At 48.3% G+C, this 19374-nt stretch overlaps 1 protein-coding gene across 3 annotated transcripts in view; it reads right to left on the bottom strand.

The window, feature by feature from the left end:
• rock1 (Rho-associated, coiled-coil containing protein kinase 1) overlaps nucleotides 1–19374 on the bottom strand; it is a 37336-nt gene that overhangs the window by 7561 nt on the left and 10401 nt on the right. For all 3 annotated transcript variants that reach the window (XM_060059304.1, XM_060059303.1, XM_060059305.1), the window contains exons 3-26: nucleotides 17691–17791; nucleotides 17132–17269; nucleotides 16517–16692; nucleotides 15827–15911; nucleotides 15368–15512; nucleotides 14894–15032; nucleotides 14418–14509; nucleotides 12562–12721; nucleotides 12012–12075; nucleotides 11616–11704; nucleotides 11396–11444; nucleotides 10840–10975; nucleotides 9815–9906; nucleotides 9090–9336; nucleotides 7923–8029; nucleotides 7418–7568; nucleotides 6198–6358; nucleotides 5615–5799; nucleotides 1553–1622; nucleotides 1345–1448; nucleotides 969–1134; nucleotides 765–858; nucleotides 585–670; nucleotides 220–411 (exon numbers count right to left, since the gene is read on the bottom strand). In XM_060059304.1, coding sequence (XP_059915287.1) covers nucleotides 220–411; nucleotides 585–670; nucleotides 765–858; nucleotides 969–1134; nucleotides 1345–1448; nucleotides 1553–1622; nucleotides 5615–5799; nucleotides 6198–6358; nucleotides 7418–7568; nucleotides 7923–8029; nucleotides 9090–9336; nucleotides 9815–9906; nucleotides 10840–10975; nucleotides 11396–11444; nucleotides 11616–11704; nucleotides 12012–12075; nucleotides 12562–12721; nucleotides 14418–14509; nucleotides 14894–15032; nucleotides 15368–15512; nucleotides 15827–15911; nucleotides 16517–16692; nucleotides 17132–17269; nucleotides 17691–17791 — 3029 coding nt within the window. The remainder of the gene's footprint in view (nucleotides 1–219; nucleotides 412–584; nucleotides 671–764; nucleotides 859–968; nucleotides 1135–1344; nucleotides 1449–1552; nucleotides 1623–5614; nucleotides 5800–6197; nucleotides 6359–7417; nucleotides 7569–7922; nucleotides 8030–9089; nucleotides 9337–9814; nucleotides 9907–10839; nucleotides 10976–11395; nucleotides 11445–11615; nucleotides 11705–12011; nucleotides 12076–12561; nucleotides 12722–14417; nucleotides 14510–14893; nucleotides 15033–15367; nucleotides 15513–15826; nucleotides 15912–16516; nucleotides 16693–17131; nucleotides 17270–17690; nucleotides 17792–19374) is intronic.

The following is a 19374-nucleotide window of genomic DNA, read 5'->3' on the forward strand; positions in this document are numbered from 1 at the left end:
ACCGAGGTTGCTCGGTGTTTGATAATACGAGTACGTCTTCATTCGAAGAAAAGTAGCAACGAAACTAAACGTTCCAAAGATAAACCCAACTGCAATTCTCATCTTAATCCAACGAAACATTAGACTTTTTCCTGTGCATAACAATGAACCCCGAACTGTCATGATCACCGGCTAATGTCGCCGTGGTCACGACAACAGTGCGCCCATCAGTCCCCTCACCGCCTGCATCTCGCTGAGCTCCTTCTGGTTCTTGATGGCCATGTGGTTGAACTTCTCCTTCTCCTGGTTGAGGTCCAGCTGCAGCTTGCGGTTCTCCTTCTCCTTCTTGCGTAGGTCGGCCGTGCTGCCCTTCTTCTTGTGGTCCAGCTTCATGTCCTTTCGGTTCAGGATCTCCGCCAGCTTATTTACCGCCTGGGCAGATTGGAGACGCGCGCACACGCACACACACACACACACACACACACACACACACACACACACGATCACTGATGTTAACGACTTACCAAAGATTAGCTCTACCACTGGATAGAATTCAGTGACTCATTGAGAAGAAATTAATAATTGTGATTATAAAGTTAGGTAACCTGAGTCTTGAGTGTGCGCTCTGTGCTAAGGGTCTTCTCAAAGCTCTTGACTGTGTTTATGTTCTCCTCTTTCAGAGCCACAAACTCTGCAAGTCACAAAGGAGAGATGAATGAGGAAGACGAAGGGATTGAAACAAAGCACTGGGAGGGGGCTAGAGGCGGCCCGCGGGGTAGGCTGACCTTCATCCTTAGAGGAGAGCTTCTCGTCCAGCTCGCCCTTCTCCCTGCTGAGAGTCTCCACGTCTTTGGTCAGGGTTGTGTTGGATTCCTCCAGCTAGGAACAAAGATCACCGGCAACCGGTCAATCAAAGCTGGTTCAATTAACCCAGAAACGTGACCCGAGGAAGAGCAGATGCTTTGTGAAAAACGGCCGGGGCTTTTAACCTTTGAGATAGTGGAGTCCCTCTCTCCGACCTCCTGCTTGTGTCTGGCCAGGGCCTTCTTGTTCTCCTGAATCAGCTCAAAGTACTGCTCCTCCTGCAGCGCCCGGGCCAGCTGCTCAGACTCCGCCTTGGTGACCGTTAGATCCAGCTGAGCCGACAGGGAGTCCCTGTTGGACGACCAAAGGATCACGGCAGCTTGAACACACATTTTACATTTTTCCAATTTACATTGCAGATTCTGGTCCGGGGAGACCACAGCTTATTCTGAACGGGAAATATCTTCTGAAAGTCTTCGAGTAATAGTTTCAAATAAGAAATAATATAAGAATGAGGATAAAAACCGCTGAATGGCATGCTGGGTAGCCCCGTCTCCGTACCTTTCGTTGTGCAGGTCCTGCACCTTCTTCTGCGCATCCTGCACCTGCCGGTTCCTGTCCTCGATCTCCTCCTTCAGCTCCTTCACCTGAGTTTTGTAGAGCGTCTGAGGGGAGGACAGAGACAGAAGTGAGCTTTGTGCGCACACACAACCACACGCGCACACACATGATGCATCACCGCACGAGGTTGAGTTAAGGATATACTTACAGAGAAATACTGTTCGGCTTCCAGTTGGTCCTGAAGTTCCCTCATCTGGCCCTCGTTGCCCCTGTACTGCCTGTTGGAGACAGGAAAATAAAGCTATTCAATCCCCACGTCCGGCCACAGGAAACCCCAGATGCATTTATGACAAGGCCTAAAATGCTACCACTAATAATACGAAAGTGTTAATAAGGCAGGCCTGCTGAGTCACCTAAATAGAGGGCTATTAAAATGACACCAGTGGAACACACACACACACACACACACACACACACACACACACACACACACACACACACACACACACACACACACACACACACACACACACACAGCTTAGCGCTGGGAGGAGGCACTCCGACGGGGTAAACCCTAATCCTGCGGTGTAAACATTGTTGGCAGAGCTGCAGCTTTTGGCTCGGCCGCGTTCTAAGCTGGAATAATAGCTCTTATTGGAGCAAAGAGGGCAATTGTGGGGTCATTTACTCCTCGACTTCCCAAGAGCATTAATGAATGACAGCTAGCTTTGAACTGTGGTGGTGGGGGGGTGATTAGCAGCCCAGACGTAGCAAGCAGTACAGTTCTGTACATTATGACAGCCGTCAAGATTGCCATGGTTATTGCAGTGATCGCAGCTAGCTCGTATTGATCCAAAAAAAAGGGGGGAAGGGTTAAAAGCCTCGAGAAGCTCCCCCCCTTAAATGTTGTCAATTTAGATTGTATGCTGGAAGATCAATGGGACAGTATAATGGTTTTGCTGTGTTACATGCATACTAGTCTCGCAAAGCCAGACCAAACTACACCAAGTAGAATGGTCTGGAGCCAGGCTACCTCGAGCCGTCTATCCGTGGGGAAACTGGGCGGGCCTGTTTTTATTTCTTTAAACCAATCACAATCGTCTAGGGCGGGGCTAAGCCCGGGAAGCAGCAGCGGTGTCCATGCAAAATAGAACATCTTTCTTCCTCAGCAAATGCTGTAAGCAAATCTTTTGCAGTTCTTTGCAATTTTCGACGGAAAGAGCCAAACATGCCAACTTTACAGCGCCGTCAAAGTCCTCTTCAAAACTCGCCATACTGCCTAGTTTCCGAGTTTGAGGGGGAGCACAATACGGGAACGCCAGCAACCGGAAGGGGAGGAGTCGCGGCCAAATCCGACGCTAGGCAATAGACGCTGTCCACTTCCGTTCAGCCAGACTACATGCATACAGACACACCCCCGCAGCCACACAGATAGACATACACATACATATATAACATACAAATATTAAGGAAAACCCCTGAATGTGTTGAAGCTGTAAGGGCGCACTCACACTAGACCATCTGTACCGTCCTCAAGTACATTTGCCCCCTAAAGTCTAGATCGTTTGGCTAGTGTGAGCACACCATCCGTACTCAAGTACAGTTCAATTCCTTGGCCTGAGTACACTTCGGAGAGGTTTGCTCAGGCCACGGTACAGATGCTAATGAGGCGACACGCGCACATGCACAGATACGTAACCTGAGCTCGATGACGTACAGTCCATGCAACCCTTCCTCCCCATTAAACAATAAACATGACGGCAAGCGGTTCAGTGGGCTCCCGTTGGTGCGATAGCGAAGTCGAGGGGGGGGGGGGGGGGGAGCAAATGTACTTGAGTACTGTAGAGGACAACTTTGCCTAGTGTGAGTGCGCCCTCAGTATAAGATATGGGGTTGAAATTTAAACTCGTCAACAAGCAGACTATATTAAGAGAGATGTCGGGGAGAAACCAAGAACAAATGACCAATAAGCAAGCGTGTTCACGGGGGTAGGGTCGGATGAAGGCCCTGATGAACGAGATAAATAGATGAGTCAACGACAGACAGTTTTTAGGGTCTACTCAGAATAAAAGCTCTTCAAGTTAATGCTCCACTGTCCTCTCCTTTTCGCAAACTAGTCATTTATTTCCACACCATAATGGCGACGAGGATGGGAATCCATGTATAAGGAGCGTGCGGCTGCTTAAGTTTGTGGAGTGCTTGGTGGCCGCAAGGTAATTTCTCCTTAAGAGTTGTGTCTTTACTAGCATAAATCGCAGATCATCAGGTTTCGCAGTAGTTCAAATATGATGATATGCCATATAGATAGAACTAACAAATTCGGAAAGGGGGAATTATTGTGGTTTGGATGGGTTACATATCTACTGATACACACCCACCCGCAGCCACACACCCGCAGCCACACACGCAGCCACACCCACACACACACACACGATATTATGGAAAAAAGCATGATGTGCTGAAGTTGTCAGGGCGCCGGGGGACAACAGTGGAGAGGGCCAAGTGAAACAGGTGCTTGGAGCTAAATGTGATCCAAGCTGTCCGTAGCGTACACAGTAGACGGTGCCAAGCCCATGAGGAACAGGTCAGGGTGACATGTGACCCTCAATGAGTTCAGGCTGTCAGTACCAAGTATGGGGCTGACATTCATACTTGTAAATAAGCCGACTATAATAAGAGATGTGCCTGGCAGAAACCCAGAACGATTGACCTATAAAGCGAGTGTGGTCCGAAGCTCTGATGAAATGATATATAGATGAGTGACTAACGTTGATGTCCAGTTTTTACGGTGCACTTAGAATAAAGCTCTTGGTGTTAATGGTCTGCTGTCCTTGCCTCTTTGCGATCTAGTCGATTATTTCCACAACAACGGCAGCCCTGCACATGTGAGACCTGGGCTACTTTCTTGTCTATAAGTGCCAATCTTGTTTTGGGATTTCTTTCTTTTGAGAAGATCTTCCAGAACCCAAAGAAGGAGACACATCTGGTAAGTCAAATTCCATTTTGAGATTTGAGAAAACGCGATACATCCAATATGTTGATACATAATACAACAGTGCCAATGGAGAGTGGCCAGGTGTAAGTAGGTGTGTGTGTGTGTGTGTGTGTTTGAATTCTGAGTCTAATATAAATCGAATTGTTTAGTTAAAATGTATACGATTCGACTGCTGAAATAACTATTCAAACGTGTATTTTCTTTATTTTTATAAATGTGTTGGCTAACGTAAGTGAATCAAACCAATTCTGCTTTGCCCACACGCATGTGAAAACCAGATGTTTGTCAAGCGTGATGTACAATAACGTTTTCCCGCACATTACAATTTCTTTAGTTCAGCCACGATGCAAATATGCAGCATATTCCTATATCATCCACCGGTGAAATGACGGATAGAATAATATTTAGCCTAGTGAAGATTATCTTATACTCCCCCACTTCATCAAAATCCTATTAATTGAGAGGATTTAATTATACTTGAGTTTTTAATCCTAGTGTAAAATATTGTAGCGAATGGCTGTTGGCGGATGATGGGAATATGTTGGTGTGCAGTCCTTAATACATCCATGTTTTTGAGGTTGTTTCCATTTTCAATAAATAAAATAGGCCATCGCTCTTTCAAAGAAAGATGGTATCCAATCGAAACTGTCACAATACAACGGCAAAATGTGTTGCATTATCAAGAGCAAATCCAATATTCACATACCGAGGTGCAAGTTAACATTAGCTTGTAGCGCCGACTGCTATGGAGAACAATGATAAACCTTAATGAGAATAAAATAAAAACTCACTTTTTGCAAAATGGAAATCGCCTTCTGTGTACATTCTCGTTGAACTCAATGATTGGTTATTATTTAATTGTACTGTACAATGTAACGTATACTCTTGACCCACGTAAAAGGACCTTACAGCAAGAGTCGTGAGGCGGTGCCCTCCATCACCACGGACGACGCAGCTAATTATATAGAGGCTTTCGAGAGGCAGCGTTAATGTTGTTTCATTCTGGGCCTAATATTATTATTTACTTTTTATTGATTAAAAAGAAGGCATTTGTGGAATGCCCTCTAGTGGACAGAACGTTCATTTACCCCACACTGATGGTGTCATTGCCAATGCATAAGCCCGTGTGTACAGTGTATCAGGTACACAGTAAATATTAATACTAGGCTCAATTTGAGCAATAAATTATAATATAATTTGAATATTACAAATATGAAGGAATGCCATTGGAATGGGATTGTAGAGGGTGATTGACTGCTGTGGCGCGGGGCTCACTTGGTCATCTGCGCCAGCTGGAACTCCAGTGAGCGCTTGCTCTCCAGCGAGGCGTTGATCTCCTGCTTGAGCTGCTTCTCCAGCCCCCGCAGCCGGTCTGTCTCCTGGCCGCGCCCCTTCAGCTCGCTCTGCGCCGTCACCCGCTTGCTGGACTCCGTGTCCAGCTGCACCTGCAGGGCCTTGACCTGGGGGCGGCGGGGGTGGTGGAGAGGGACAGAGAGTGAGCGGAGAGAAACACGTCGCATCGCGAGGGAGCAACCCCCTCACCCAGACGGTTACACTGACTTTGATTGTTTTTATGAATGGGAGATGGACTGCCATCACATCACGTGATCTCCTTGTCATCGGAGTCACTTTAACATTAGAGGGACTAAAAAGGGATGTGATACTGAGCTTGCAATCTCAACACTGCAATGGCTTGGACATGTCATTGCAATGGCTTGGACGTGTCATTATTTTCAGTTTTAGGATTAGAACGCCACGCATCGCATCAGTACAGCGTCACGTGACCAGGCTCCCACATCCAACACGGTCTAAGGCCCGTGCCTTCCCAGACTCTGCGGTCTCCCTCCGTCCTCCTCACCTCGTCCTCCAGCCGCTCCTTCTGCTTCATCAGCTGCTCCATCTTCTGCAGCGACTGCTTGAGGTCCAGCTCCAGGGTGGAGCAGCGCTTCACCACCTCCACCGCCTTGCTCTCCGCCCGCATCCGGGCCACGCTCTCCTCCGACACCTTCTGCTGTACCGCTGTGAGGGTGGAGGGTGGGGGGGGGGGGGGGAAGGCGGTGTTAAAGCCGGGCGACACGGGGCACCGCCCATGTAGGAGGTCGTACGCAATCGCTAGCGGTCCCAGGCTCCGAGTCAGACCTGTGGCAGACGTGCTACACGTCGTTCCCTTTGGGATTCAACCCGCTGTCCGCTACCTTCTCATTGGCCCGTCAATACGGGCTCAAAGCCCAGAAACAAATGTGTAGGTTGAAACAAAGATGTTAACTCTGCTTATCACTTTTATAAATGAATGAGGAAAACGATTCAATAGATGAGGCTGTAAGAATGGACTCTTTGGGGGGGGGAACGGTATCAGGGCGGGGCCTGAGAGCAGTACCATCGAAGCACAGCAGAAGGGATGGCGGGCAAGTCAAGGCAACTATTGAATAAAACCTAACGTGTTGTGTAATCCGGACGGTTATTCTTGCAAGACAAATGAAGGTTGGATACGAGTCCAGCTCTTAAATACGCAGTCAGGCAGCGTCCTGACACGCCACGTGGAGATCACTCCCTGACATTCCTCCTCACTCCAACCGCCCCGGGGGAGACACGCACATCTCTGTGTGTGTGTGTGTGCAGTCTCTCTCCGTGTCAAACGGTCAGGAAGGCCAAAAGGTGAAGAAGGCAGAACAAAATAACCGGTTGGGGAAAAGGTTTTACAAAAGGAAATAAAAGACAACAACTACGAGGGGGGAGCAAGGTAAGAAAGGAGCATACGGAGCTAGATTAATATGATTAAATTTGATTTAATTAATTGTTTTGATTTTTGGCTATTACTTTGTTTACCATTAGTTTGTATCTTATTTCACCTCAGTGATGTGAAGTCATGCTTTCCTAATTAATAAAGCCCTTTGAATCTAAATCAACACAAGAGGGAACCCCACAAAAAGTAGAGCGGGATGAACACAGGCACACACACACACAGAAACCGAGCAATATAGTGCTAGATCTAGATAGAATGCTAGATCTAGATACCGCGCCAGACAGGGCGTGCTGTGGCACGGCGGAGGGATAGGGTAGAAGGGAGGGTGCTCGTACCGTGCATGGTGGCGGACTTGGCCTCCTCGATGGACTCGTACTTGTCGTTGAGCTGCGCCCGCGTCACCCGGTGCTCCGTCTGCTCCTGCTCCAGCCGCTGCTCCAGCGTCTTCAGCCGGTAGGCCAGGTCGATCTCCTGGTTGTTCTTCTCCTGCAGAGGGAGAGGGGATGTGGTGAGGTGGCGGCGGCACTCGGGATCAATATAGACCTCAAGAGAAACCCGTTATGTCGGGACCACTTGGCGCCTTTAAGCCACTTTGAGGTTTGAACTGGGATTAAGCGCCGCTGTACATATCAAATACCTTTTCCGTGCTATACATTTGCACAGCCTACATTGCAGTGATACTTTGGCTTCGAGTGACAAATCACTGCAACTATGTTAACATTCAAACACATAGTAGGACGATTATTCTTTGCACCATCACGTCCCATAATGGCTCTCCTAGCAGGCGTTGGCGGCCTTTCTGGCGACTATGTGGGGGTAGTGATGTGGAGAGCGGCTAACCTTCTCCAGGTTGTTGCTCCTCTCCTGGACCTGCTTTCGTTCAGCTTCCACCTTGGACATGCCGAGCTTCAGGTTGTTGTTGTCCTCGTGCAGCCCCGCCATCCTCACTGATGACCAGAGAGCAAACACACAGAAAACATTAACACAACATATGTATATGCAGATAGAAATGTCTAATGCAAGCAAGTTCCAAACGCAAAACAACTGGGACACCGATACACATTGCACGCTTTATCACAAACAACTGGGACACCGATACACAGCTCAAGCTTTATTCCAAACACATGGGATCCGTCTAATTTTAGGAGCCATGCTAACCAACATTACAGCGTAGCATGGCCTTGAAGCCACCCCATCGCCACAGGAGAACTCAAATGGCTGGCTGGGCCATAAAGCACCGCTAGCTGACAGGTTAATAAAAAGCTGATGATGGTGTTGTCGGTGGCCTACTAGCCAACCTCTGATCAGAGCAGAACCGGCACAGAACACGTAGGCTGGTGGTCCCGTCGGCAGTGGGATTCCTCATGGCTCTCCAATGGCCGCCTGGAGGGCTGATCTGAGTGAGAGGTTCACTCGACCACATGTGGTGCGGGTGAGTAACACTGCGGCACTCTTTTTAAATGTGTTCCTTGGGTCAGTGCCACTACTATATCCTAACTGTCTTTCATTCACTCCCACACTATCGCAGGAAACCACTGTGCTGCTTTAAACTATTGTCCAAAGGGATAACACTATACCGCTTTCTCAGCCACTTGATCCAGAGTCACACATGAAAAGGACCGCAAGTAGATTTATTTTTGCATTGTTATGCTTTATGAGAGAGTGAGAAAGACAGGAAGGTGTGGCTAGATTGAGGGGAGGACATGCAGTAAAGGGCCACTGCAGGAATCGAACCCGGGTCGCTGCGACGAGCACTTTGCCTTAAATGGTACTCGCTCTACCCAGTCAGCCACCGCGGTGACCCTACCAATTCATTTAGACATGCATTACATTAGGGATCATTTCCTATCACCTTTATATATTACCCCACTCCCGACATATTCGCCAATAGAGCTTATGGTGGCGGATCCTGTCGTTGCGACTAATTGATGAAACGTAGTCTTGGATGTAATCCCACTATCCGCCATGACATCCCATGCCGGCACGGCCGCCGCCCTCGGGCCGTACCTTGCAGCTCGCGGATCTCCTCCGAGCCCTCGCTGGAGCTCCTCATGGCGGCCTCCAGCGTGCTCTGCAGCAGCAGCAGCTCCTTCTCCAGCTGGGCCTTCTCGCCGTCCGCCGCGCGGCTCTTCTCCTGCAGCTCGCGGTTCAGCCCCTCCAGCAGGGTCATGGACTTGGCCACCTCCGTGTGGTTCTTCCTCAGCCGCGCCGCCGTGTCCGACTCGGCCCGCAGCAGGTCGTTGGCCTCCTCTAGCTGCCAGTCAGGGGAGGACAGGGGAAGGAGAAGCGTTGTTAGGGTTGGGTGGTGGTTTGGTCACTTAGGGGTCACTTTTGTTTATACTTTGTGGCTATGGGAAAAATCAAGAAAAACTCTTTTAGTATAAACACTCTGAAACGCAATTGCTAGACACATGATGTTTCCATTGAAAAAATTACTAGTAGACAAATGACTGATGATTAATAGTATTAACAAAGAGGCGTTTCCCTTTGCAGGATACACGTTGTTTTGGCCTTGTCATTGAGTGTGTGTGTGTGTGTGTGTGTGTGTGTGTGTGTGTGTGTGTGTGTGTGTGTGTGTGTGTGTGTGTGTGTGTGTGTGTGTGTGTGTGTGTGTGTGTGTGTGTGTGTGTGTGCGCGTGTGTGCATGTGTGTGCGTGCGTGCGTGCGCGCGCGCGCTGTCGTGTTAATGCAAGCTCATTTGTGTGCGCGCGTGGCCAGTCGGTGCAGCATACCTGGTTCTGCAGCTGGACTATCTTGTCGTTGGAGGCCTGCGAGTTCTGGCTAATCTTCCTCATGTTCTCGAGCTGCTCCTTCAGAGTGGAAACTGGAAGGGATCCAACGGGGAACAAGGGATTAGATACGGAGGCTACTCCTAGCCACAGCCAAACAAACTCACCCACCCGACCCCCGGGTTCACATGAGTCATCTACAAACATAGAACTAGTGTTGGGGTGCGAGTGCACGTGCGCGTGCGCGTGAATGCCCGCACGCGTGACACACCACTGGGTCTTAAGAGTCCAACGGCTTAATGTCAATCCACTTAGTGCTGTCCTCTGATGGATGCCAGTGGCAGGTATTCCTAGTGTGGGCATGTGTGTTTTTAAAGGGGCAGCGCGACCACACTCCATTACACTGGCCCATGGCAGTAAGGTTAAATCATTTGGCACACAGCAGATACCGTTTGTTGGGTAATTGGGATGGAGGGGTCAGGGGAGGTAGTAATACTTAAAAATAACTGAACAAAACATTGCCGCCGAGGTTTGAGAACCGGACATGCGGTCCATATCACAATGTGGGAGTTCTCTCCGCCCGCCCCCTCCTCCTCCTCCTCCCCAGACAAGATAACCCTAACACGGGTTGTAAGGTGGGGGACCCTGAACGAACACAAGTGCAAGAGCTCTACGAATGAGGACAAGGCTTTTTAGGTCAGAAACTGGGAGGAAGTGTGGGTACTGTAAGATAGTGAATCATAACAAACATTTTCATACCATCTCTAAATCTCTCATCTATTGCCGTCATTATAATACAGATTTCTACCAAAAATCTGCTTAAGCAGTTAGTGATTTCTATGATTTAGTTTGTTTTTATGGATGTTTTCATTCAGGTTGTTGTTGTTTTTTTACAAAACAATACAAATGAATCCAAGAGCGGAAAATAACAGCTGAACTGACTGAAGGGCTCCCTCTGAACTCAATCAGAGGTTCCCCACAGAGGGCCACACAGATGGAGCCCCACGTCTCCCCAGGGGGCCGCCTACCCTCGTTCTCCAGGTTGCGCCTCTTCTCCGCCTCCTGGTCGGCCTTCCTCTGGTAGTCCGAGGAGCGGTGCTGCATCATCATCTTGTCCTTCTCCAGCGCCGACAGGCCCGCCTCCAGGCTCTTCCTCCGGTTCCCCTGCAGGGCCACCAGGTCACCCACGGGAGAGGGAGGGGGGGAGAAGACATTCAAACGCCACTTATTCAATTAACCTTCTTCACAGATCGTCACGAGCAGGGTAAAGTAGGTTCCGGTTCCTGTAATCTTAACATAGGGTCGGTTTTGTCCGCGTCACAGCACTCGGATGGTTGATGTATATATAGATGACATTGTCAAAATACACTGACTATAACGGTGCGCTATCTAACCGAAATTGTACAAACCGATGATTAATGTTAAGGGCTACAGCTGTGTTTGTGTTACTATGAAAAGGATCTATTGTCCCGTCTGCATGACTGCATGTGATTTCCAGCAACGCTCTTTCATTTGGCCACTTTGAATACGACACGCAGCGTCAGGGCCCCTCCGTAAACCGCAGAGCGGATTCTGTTATCTTACCTCCTCATCCAGTTCTTTCATCATCTTGTCCAGTTTGTTGTTGGACATCCTGAAAAAATATAAAATGTATTCGGTTTTAATTTCCGTCTAACCATCCAATAAAAGTCACCTTAAACTTGGTGTGAGTTTGAATGTGAATGACCGAAGGTTATAAGATATTGTTGGATATTGTCGCATTCATGCTCGTTTGCGTGCGTGCATGTGTGAGTGTCTCCTGTACCTGCACTTCTGCTCCATCTCATCCTTGAGCTGCATCTCGCCGTGCAGCTGTTCCTCCAGCTGGTAGATCCTCTTCTGCAGATTCTCCAGCTGGACACAGACAGAAAGACAGCAGACAGTCAGCCAGTCAGCCAGGTGTTGGGGGTGTAGACTAAATTATATTCTCATAATGCAAAGCTGTATATTGCACAGACTACATCCCACTGTCATTCAATGTCCTTCACTCTCTTGTGTACACACAAGCTCAACGTAATGTTAGTGTTTAATGGACACGCATGCTACGAGCAAAGCTTACTCACGTAAAACCCAAATCACTGTATATCTCCAATTTATAGGATTAGGGGGACCTCAACCCATTCAATCGCCGTTCCCTGTCTCTAAACATTACAACACTCACATGGCTCTTGTCCTCCTTCGTGGCACTGCTACGCTTGTCGCTGGTCTTGGTGGTGCGTTGAAGTCTGGGCAGAGAAGGTCCAGAGAGGTTTGAGGTCAGGACACTTTGTTTACCAAGCTAAACATGGATGTGCTAAATACTAACATCACAGTTATGCGTTTTTCGTTTCCAATATTATTTTCATGACACCGCAACCACACAGAGCCAAAAAACAAATTGTTCTCTTAGATTCATCCGTAAAAGAAAAAGGCCAAAATACAAAAATAACATGCACAAGATGAAATAACATATCCCGGGAAGAAAAAAATAAGCACCGAATCTACAACTTTCTGAACTAGGAGTAATTTTAGGAGTGGGTTCCAAATATAGTAGCATTTTAGACTATAACGCTTATCCAGATTTGTTGAATACAAAATGTCTCCTCCAAATGTAATAAAAACATTGGTATTTTCCCTTCTTCTGGCGTGCTGTGCAGCGTTTGATTGGCGTCAGAGACGGGAAGGCAGATCCTGAACGCACGACAGGCTGGGAATGCATTGGATGAACGTACTGGTGAGTACTGTAGTAGGTGAAGCCCACGAAGGGGAGCTGGTTGCCCACAAAGGCCTTTGGCGTGGGGAAGGTCTCCTCCTCCCCGCGGTTCTCCTCGATGTCGTCGAAGTTGCTGGTGTCGACGTCGCTGCTGAGCTCAGGCACCACGGGGGCCGCCGCTGCAGAGACGAGCACACGCAGAGGAAACGCATTGAGGCCTTCCACTACACTTTGATGTGGGCAGGTTCAAACAGGAACACGGGTCATCTAGAGTTATTATTCTTTTTCTTTTTTATGTTAATTATTATCATCAGTTTCCCTTTTTACCAACAAGGCAGGAACCTATTCCTCCGGTCCCCTGCGTCATACAGACTCCAGTTGAGCTGCTGAACACACACACACACCACTCAAGCGTCGCAAAAACAATTGTTTCTCTACCCATTTCCAAGTATTTTCCCCCAGTCTAGAGGAACAAGTTGGCCAGCAGCTAACATAGAGTTACTATGTAGTGGAGGGGATTAGAGACACAGCTTCCACACACAACACCTTGTAAGAATGCAGGAAGAACATTTACATGAATACAGGACATTTACATTTTGCAAATGTGCTCTCCAGGGAAACACAACGCAGAGGTTGTCAGTGGCTTCATCAGTGGCTTCAAGTTGACATATGCGGCTGGCATTTGGCGCCTTTGGCTAAAATGTTTTTCTTTGTACGCAGAGAGTTCTCCAAGCACAACAGATAATGGTGCTGCATGGTAAGCTACAGAGTATGGGAGTTTACTTCAATTAATTTTACCTACAAATAGGAGAGACTAATCAAACCATCTTACAAACCGCGATAATACATAATGTACAGTCATCTTCCCTGCACCCAATTTGCACGACACCATGCACGGAGGGGTCGGCTTAGCTCAGAAGGTAGAGCAGGTTCATCTGTAAACAGAAGGTTGCTAGTGCGATGCCCGGCTCCTCCTAGCTGAGGGTTGGGCTGTCCCTGAGCCAGACACCTCACCCTAACTGCCCCTGACGAGCTGGGTGGCGCCTTGCATGGTTGACTCCGCAGTCGGTGTGTGAATGTCTGCAAGACACTTTGAATAAAAGCGTCTAATTTCCTCCATTTTCCCCCTGGTCTTCATCCCCCACTGGGGACATTATTTTCTCGTCTTATCGGTCACAGCTAGATTGGTAGAGGCGGGATTAGCCCCATGAGAGACGTGGAGCTTCTGAGAGACTGTATTTCCCAAAGCCCTTCGCTTTGCCTCGGCTGCGGCGTAATCCACTGAAGGGTTACTCAAAGTTCTCTGGATCACAGACTTATTTAAAATAAGATATTTTTAAAGCAGGACGAGGGGTGGGGGTGGGCCGGGGGGGGGGCTTTTGTTGGCCTGCAGCAAAGTGCTGACTAAAGCCCGGGGCAGTATTTAATATAAACCCACTCAAAAGAGCCCTGTACAGCCACTGGATTTAAAACACTCTTTAAATTCTAATCCCCCCTTACGTCGGGTGTCACGACCCCACCCCGCCCCCCCTCCCTCTGCGGTAACATTCGCCACAGGGCCGCTTCCCCTTCTCTTGGCCCCCCAGCTGCAGCAGGCGTGCTGTCACCGCTCCTGCCAGCACCGGCGCTTAAGTCTTGTAAAAGGATACAGAATGAATGGCTCTTCCCCCCCCCCCACCCCCCTGCCTCTGCAAGAATTTCCTGCCACTGTCCATAGTGGGCGACATGGAAAAACAAACAATGTTGGGCCGCTTGGGGAAGGGTGTGAGGAAACAATAACAAATGGAGGGAGATCCATCTGGGGAAAAACTGAAAACCCCCCAAAAAAACGTTTTAAATGTTTTTTAAAAAAAACACCAGCCGACGTGGCCTCACTCTCTCGGACGTTGTCCCACGTCCACTGGTCGTTCTTGAAGAAGGGATGCCTCTTGATCTCGTCCACGCCGTTGCGGCCCAGGCGCACCTCTCTGTGGAGCGAGGCGCACGCGGATCAGTGATGCGACACTTCCCGTGTTCATGGAACATACACACACGCTCACAAATATACATGCATACGATACATACATACATACATAGGCTCGGAGAACAGATAAGAATGTTCTTGACACAAACAAGTTACATTGTAAACAATGCACATGCTATATAGGTAAACAAAGGGCTCCCACTATCTGAATTGGGAGCTGTTCGACATGCAAGGACATTCTTCTATGTTGTTGTTATGCGCCATCCACCTGTCTCTACGAGCTGCCCGACGCTCGGAGCAAAGCCAGGGGACGGGCCCCGAGGGCTCCGGAGATTAGGCCCCCTAACCCCCGCCTTGTTGACCTCGCTACTACGGCGCTATCGCTGACCTGTCGGTGAGGAAAGCACAGATGAGGTTCTTGGCGTCCTTGGTGATGTCGCTGTCGTCGGGGAAGGTCAGGGCGTTCTTGTGGTTCATGATCTTGCTGTACGTGCCCACCAGCGAGTCGGCATAGAACGGCGTGTCGCCTGAAACCAAGCAACAGGAAAGGTGCACTTCAGGTGTTGTAATAGGGAAGGGTGTACAGTATGGTTCCAGTTTGGAGCCAGAAACATTTAGACGGCGTCTGGGTGGATTGGGAATCCAAAATAATAGAATAGTAATTTGAAATCTAAGGACAGGGTGTGAAAAAAGAGTTTTTGTGTTGTTCCCATTTTATAATCCACTAATTTTTACACATAAGCCATCTGACCAAGCACACCTAGAAACAAGGTGTGAGTTACAGAACCTTAAGGACGGTGGATTAAAAGGCTTTGACTGGCCGTCGCGGTGAAAATAACAAAGGCCTTGACAGCCCACTCACCGACGAGCATCTCGTACAGGAAGACTCCCACGGACCACCAGTCACACTCCCGGCCGTAATACCCGTCTCCTCCCTGGGACTTCAGTACCTCGGGGGAAATGTAGTCCGGCGTTCCCACTGCAGTGTCGCATCGTACCATTCCGTCCTGATAGAGACCAAGCCGCCATTTCAACATGATTATTATTATTAATAGGCAAGGCCCCTTCATTTATATAGCACTTTTCATACACGAGGCCGATTCAAAGTGCTTCACATAGAAACATTGTCATTCAATAAAATTAAATAGATAAGTTAAAGAAAAAAATGAGTCATATAGATACAATTATATCATATTTTCTAAAAAGGTTTACTAAAGCACATCAAGAAGTGTCTTGAATCTGGACACTTAGTACGGTTCTTATTTATATTGAACCCATGCATCGTGCTGCCATGCCCTGGAGAACAGGCCGCTGGGGTTACCTTGTTCATTTTCATGCAGGTTCCAAAGTCTGCCAGCTTCAAGTGGCCTGCTTTGTCTAGCAACATGTTATCGGGCTTAACGTCCCTGGGGAGACAAAAGCAGAGAGGCAGAGAGGTGGCGTTAGGGCTCAGGCTGAAGCGATTCACAAAGTCAACATGTATTTTCAGGGGAAAACAGTGGAAAAAAAGCCCACTCTAAAATTGCAAGGCGCACACAAGTCTAGGCTGACTTGGGTGTCCATTTACGCTCTCCAGCACTACTTTTTCGCTCACGTTTCACATTGAAATACAATCCGTTCTGCACGGGTCTGACTGCTTTTTCCTGCATTCTTTAGGCCTGAATCCGTCTTGCCAGGTTTAATTGAAACGCAGACGATGACGAAAGAAACAATTTTCCATTAGGAGCGATGCATGGAGACGCTGTGGCCAAAGGAATGCCGGAACAAGTATTTTTAGCAGTCACGAATGAACACCATGACGTTTTTCCACATGTAATAAACCTAAACGGCCATGAACAGCACAGCAAAAAGGCTTGTGTGTGTGTGTGTGTGTGTGTGTGTGTGTGTGTGTGTGTGTGTGTGTGTGTGTGTGTGTGTGTGTGTGTGTGTGTGTGTGTGTGTGTGCATACATGTGCATGTGTTTATTTGTGTGCGTGCGTGTGTGTGCGGGTCTGTATGTGTGTGCGTGTACCTATGGATGAACCCCATGGCGTGGATGCCATCCAGCGCCAGCACCACCTCGGCTGTGTAGAACCGCGCCCACTTCTCGGGCACGTCGTAGTTGCTCATCAAGTTGACCAGGTCTCCGCCAGGCATGTACTCCATCACCATGTAGAGGTAGCGGTCGTCCTGGAAGGCGAAGAACAGCTGCGGGGGGGGGGGGGCGGAGCTTGTCATCGGTAAACAGGAAGCAAGGGCATGATACCCTTCAAGGTCACCACCAGCCTGACGCTGATGTAAACGTGTGAAAATCGCTGGCTGTGGGGTGTGAGGTGTTCAATGTCAGGGGCGGATGTTTGCGTCAAAATACAAACAAGACGATTTATTTCCCGTGGATGGATATTTGAATGTCAAACCAAAATGTGAGCTAAATTAAACACGAGTGGAGGATGAGATGAGTGATGAGAGACGATGGTTCTTGGAGACGTTTCCCTTTCTGGAGTCACATGCTCGTGCGAGTGTCAGGACCATTCAGCACAACCTAAAGTTCAATTCTAGCCCCTGGTTATAAAGGAACATCCCTCGTGCTGCTTGTACATCCGAGTAGACGCAATGCATTCTGGGAATGCTGTGCGCCGTCACTCACCTGCACCACCCAGGCGAAGTTGGCGAAGGCCATGATGTCCCTCTCCTCCCAGAAGAAGGCAGAGTCAGATCTCTTAATCATCTCAAACTTGCTCAGCAGCTTCATGGCGTACACCTTCCTCGTGGCTCTGTGTCTGACCTGGGGTGAAAGGGGAACAGTTAGGCCCGGTCCTACTGAGACCACAACAAACCACCCTATGAGACTGTCCCACAGGTAGAACGCAAGGAACAGAAGCTGTTTACAGCAATATATTTCCCTTTCTTGTACTTGCTGCACCTTGAAGATATTTTCCTGTCTCTGTTGTGCACTAGCTAGCACATTATCATACGATGTTTGTAGAATGTCTTGTTGAATGTATGCATCATAACCAAGACTAATTCCTTGTCATCTTGTTCACATAATAAAATAATTATAGTCATAATTCTGATTCAGAAGATAAGATAATATCTTACAATACTACAGCTACAATAGAAGTGGACTGAATCTCATCATGATGTATATGTGACAGACTATTTCACTTTGAAGATCCCTCTTATGAAGTGGGCCATGGAGGTCTTACCAATTGCACCTCTCCAAAGGCTCCTCTCCCAATAACTTTGACCACCTCATAGTCATCCGCTTTCATGCGCAGATCCCGTATCTTACTGATGGTGTCTTTATCTGGAAGGAGAAAAACAGGAGACACACAGCAGATGACTCCTCCACACACGCTAAGAGGTCATAGAGAGCCCACACACAGCGGAGAAAGCAGGGAGCATCTAGTTAACCCACAGCCCCGGGGAGTAACTCTTGCAAGCTAGCCCTGTACGCTTAGCCAAGCGGTTGCACTTAAAAGCCTATAAAAGCGTCTCTGATCAAAAGGTGAGCGTCCCTGCATTGTCCAGATGTAGCGGGGAGGGATTTATCCAATCAGAAACCTCAAACATGTTGGCAAGCGCATCAGAAGAGGAAAACGTATTTTGGCGGACACAGCAGCCGAAGGAACAACGTTTTGGAGCCCTGCTGTAACAATGCCGGTTCCCCCCATGGGCAGATCGGTATTCTCTGATCTGCCAAATTTGGTCATAGTTGGACTGTCTGATTCCAATGGGTCACAACGTGCACGAGAAAGGATAAATAAATAAATGAGAGAGAGAGAGAGAGAGAGAGAGAGAGAGAGAGAGAGAGAGAGAGAGAGAGAGAGAGAGAGAGAGAGAGAGAGAGAGAGAGAGAGAGAGAGAGAGAGAGAGAGAGAGAGAGAGAGAGAGAGAGAGAGAGAGAGAATTGAGAACAAGAAGAGGAAAATAAGAGGGATGGGAGAAGAGAGGCCGAGGAGGAAATAGAGAGGGGAGGGAGAGAAGAGAGTGAGGGTATCCAAGTTCAATGGATCTATAAATAAACACCAAGGCTTATTATAATGAAAACATTTCAGAGTGAGTCAGAGAACACAACCCTGAGATTCGCATGGAGGGCAGCATTAGAATGGTTCCAACTGGGCTGATGAATAAGAGCGGCTCAATAGGAGAAAAGGGTTCCAAGAAAGGCCCGCTTCTTCTTCGCACATCGAAGTCAGCTGATGCGATGCATGGTGCAACGCATCAGGGACTGGAGTTGCGAGCCCTTCAGGCACGGCATGCCAGTGGCGCACAGGCCATCACAAGACATCAAGTCCATCACCCCCATGTCCCACGGCAGTTGGCTGATGAGCCCTGCTAGATGTGTACCAACTCCCAAGCGCACTTTCAATGCGTGGTGGAACCTTTGCCTGGGGCTTTGCAGCCTGTAAATCTGAATTGTTTTCTTCTCGGTACCTTTAGTAGTTCAGCTTTCATCATCAATGGGTTCTTAAAACTGCTTTGTTCATATGACTTACGTGTAATTGCTAGTTATTTAACAGTTGAGACAACGTGTTACATGAATGTATATAAAAGTATAACTGAGGATTTAACCTGAAAGGCTGGAGTGACACTAAAGTACTACCATCAAAAATAATTTACAAGCTTGATAGTGGTGGTACAAATGTTACCATGACAAGAACGTGATTTGCAGTAAACCACTTAGAGATCATGTGCATACTTTGACGGAGAAAGGTCAGAGCCCGACTGACTACCTAGGCGTTTTATTGGAACAAGTACCTCTATATCACATTACTGCCCCTTCAAGTTTTTCCCGTGATACCGTCGTGCACTTTGCAACATAAAAGCCCAGTGCATACGTGTCGTACTAATGGCACGATTCAAAGTGGTGATGTGACGCTGATAAAG

This window comes from Gadus macrocephalus, chromosome 8 (genome assembly GCF_031168955.1).
Source record: "Gadus macrocephalus chromosome 8, ASM3116895v1".
In the NCBI taxonomy this organism is placed as follows: Eukaryota; Metazoa; Chordata; class Actinopteri; order Gadiformes; family Gadidae; genus Gadus; species Gadus macrocephalus.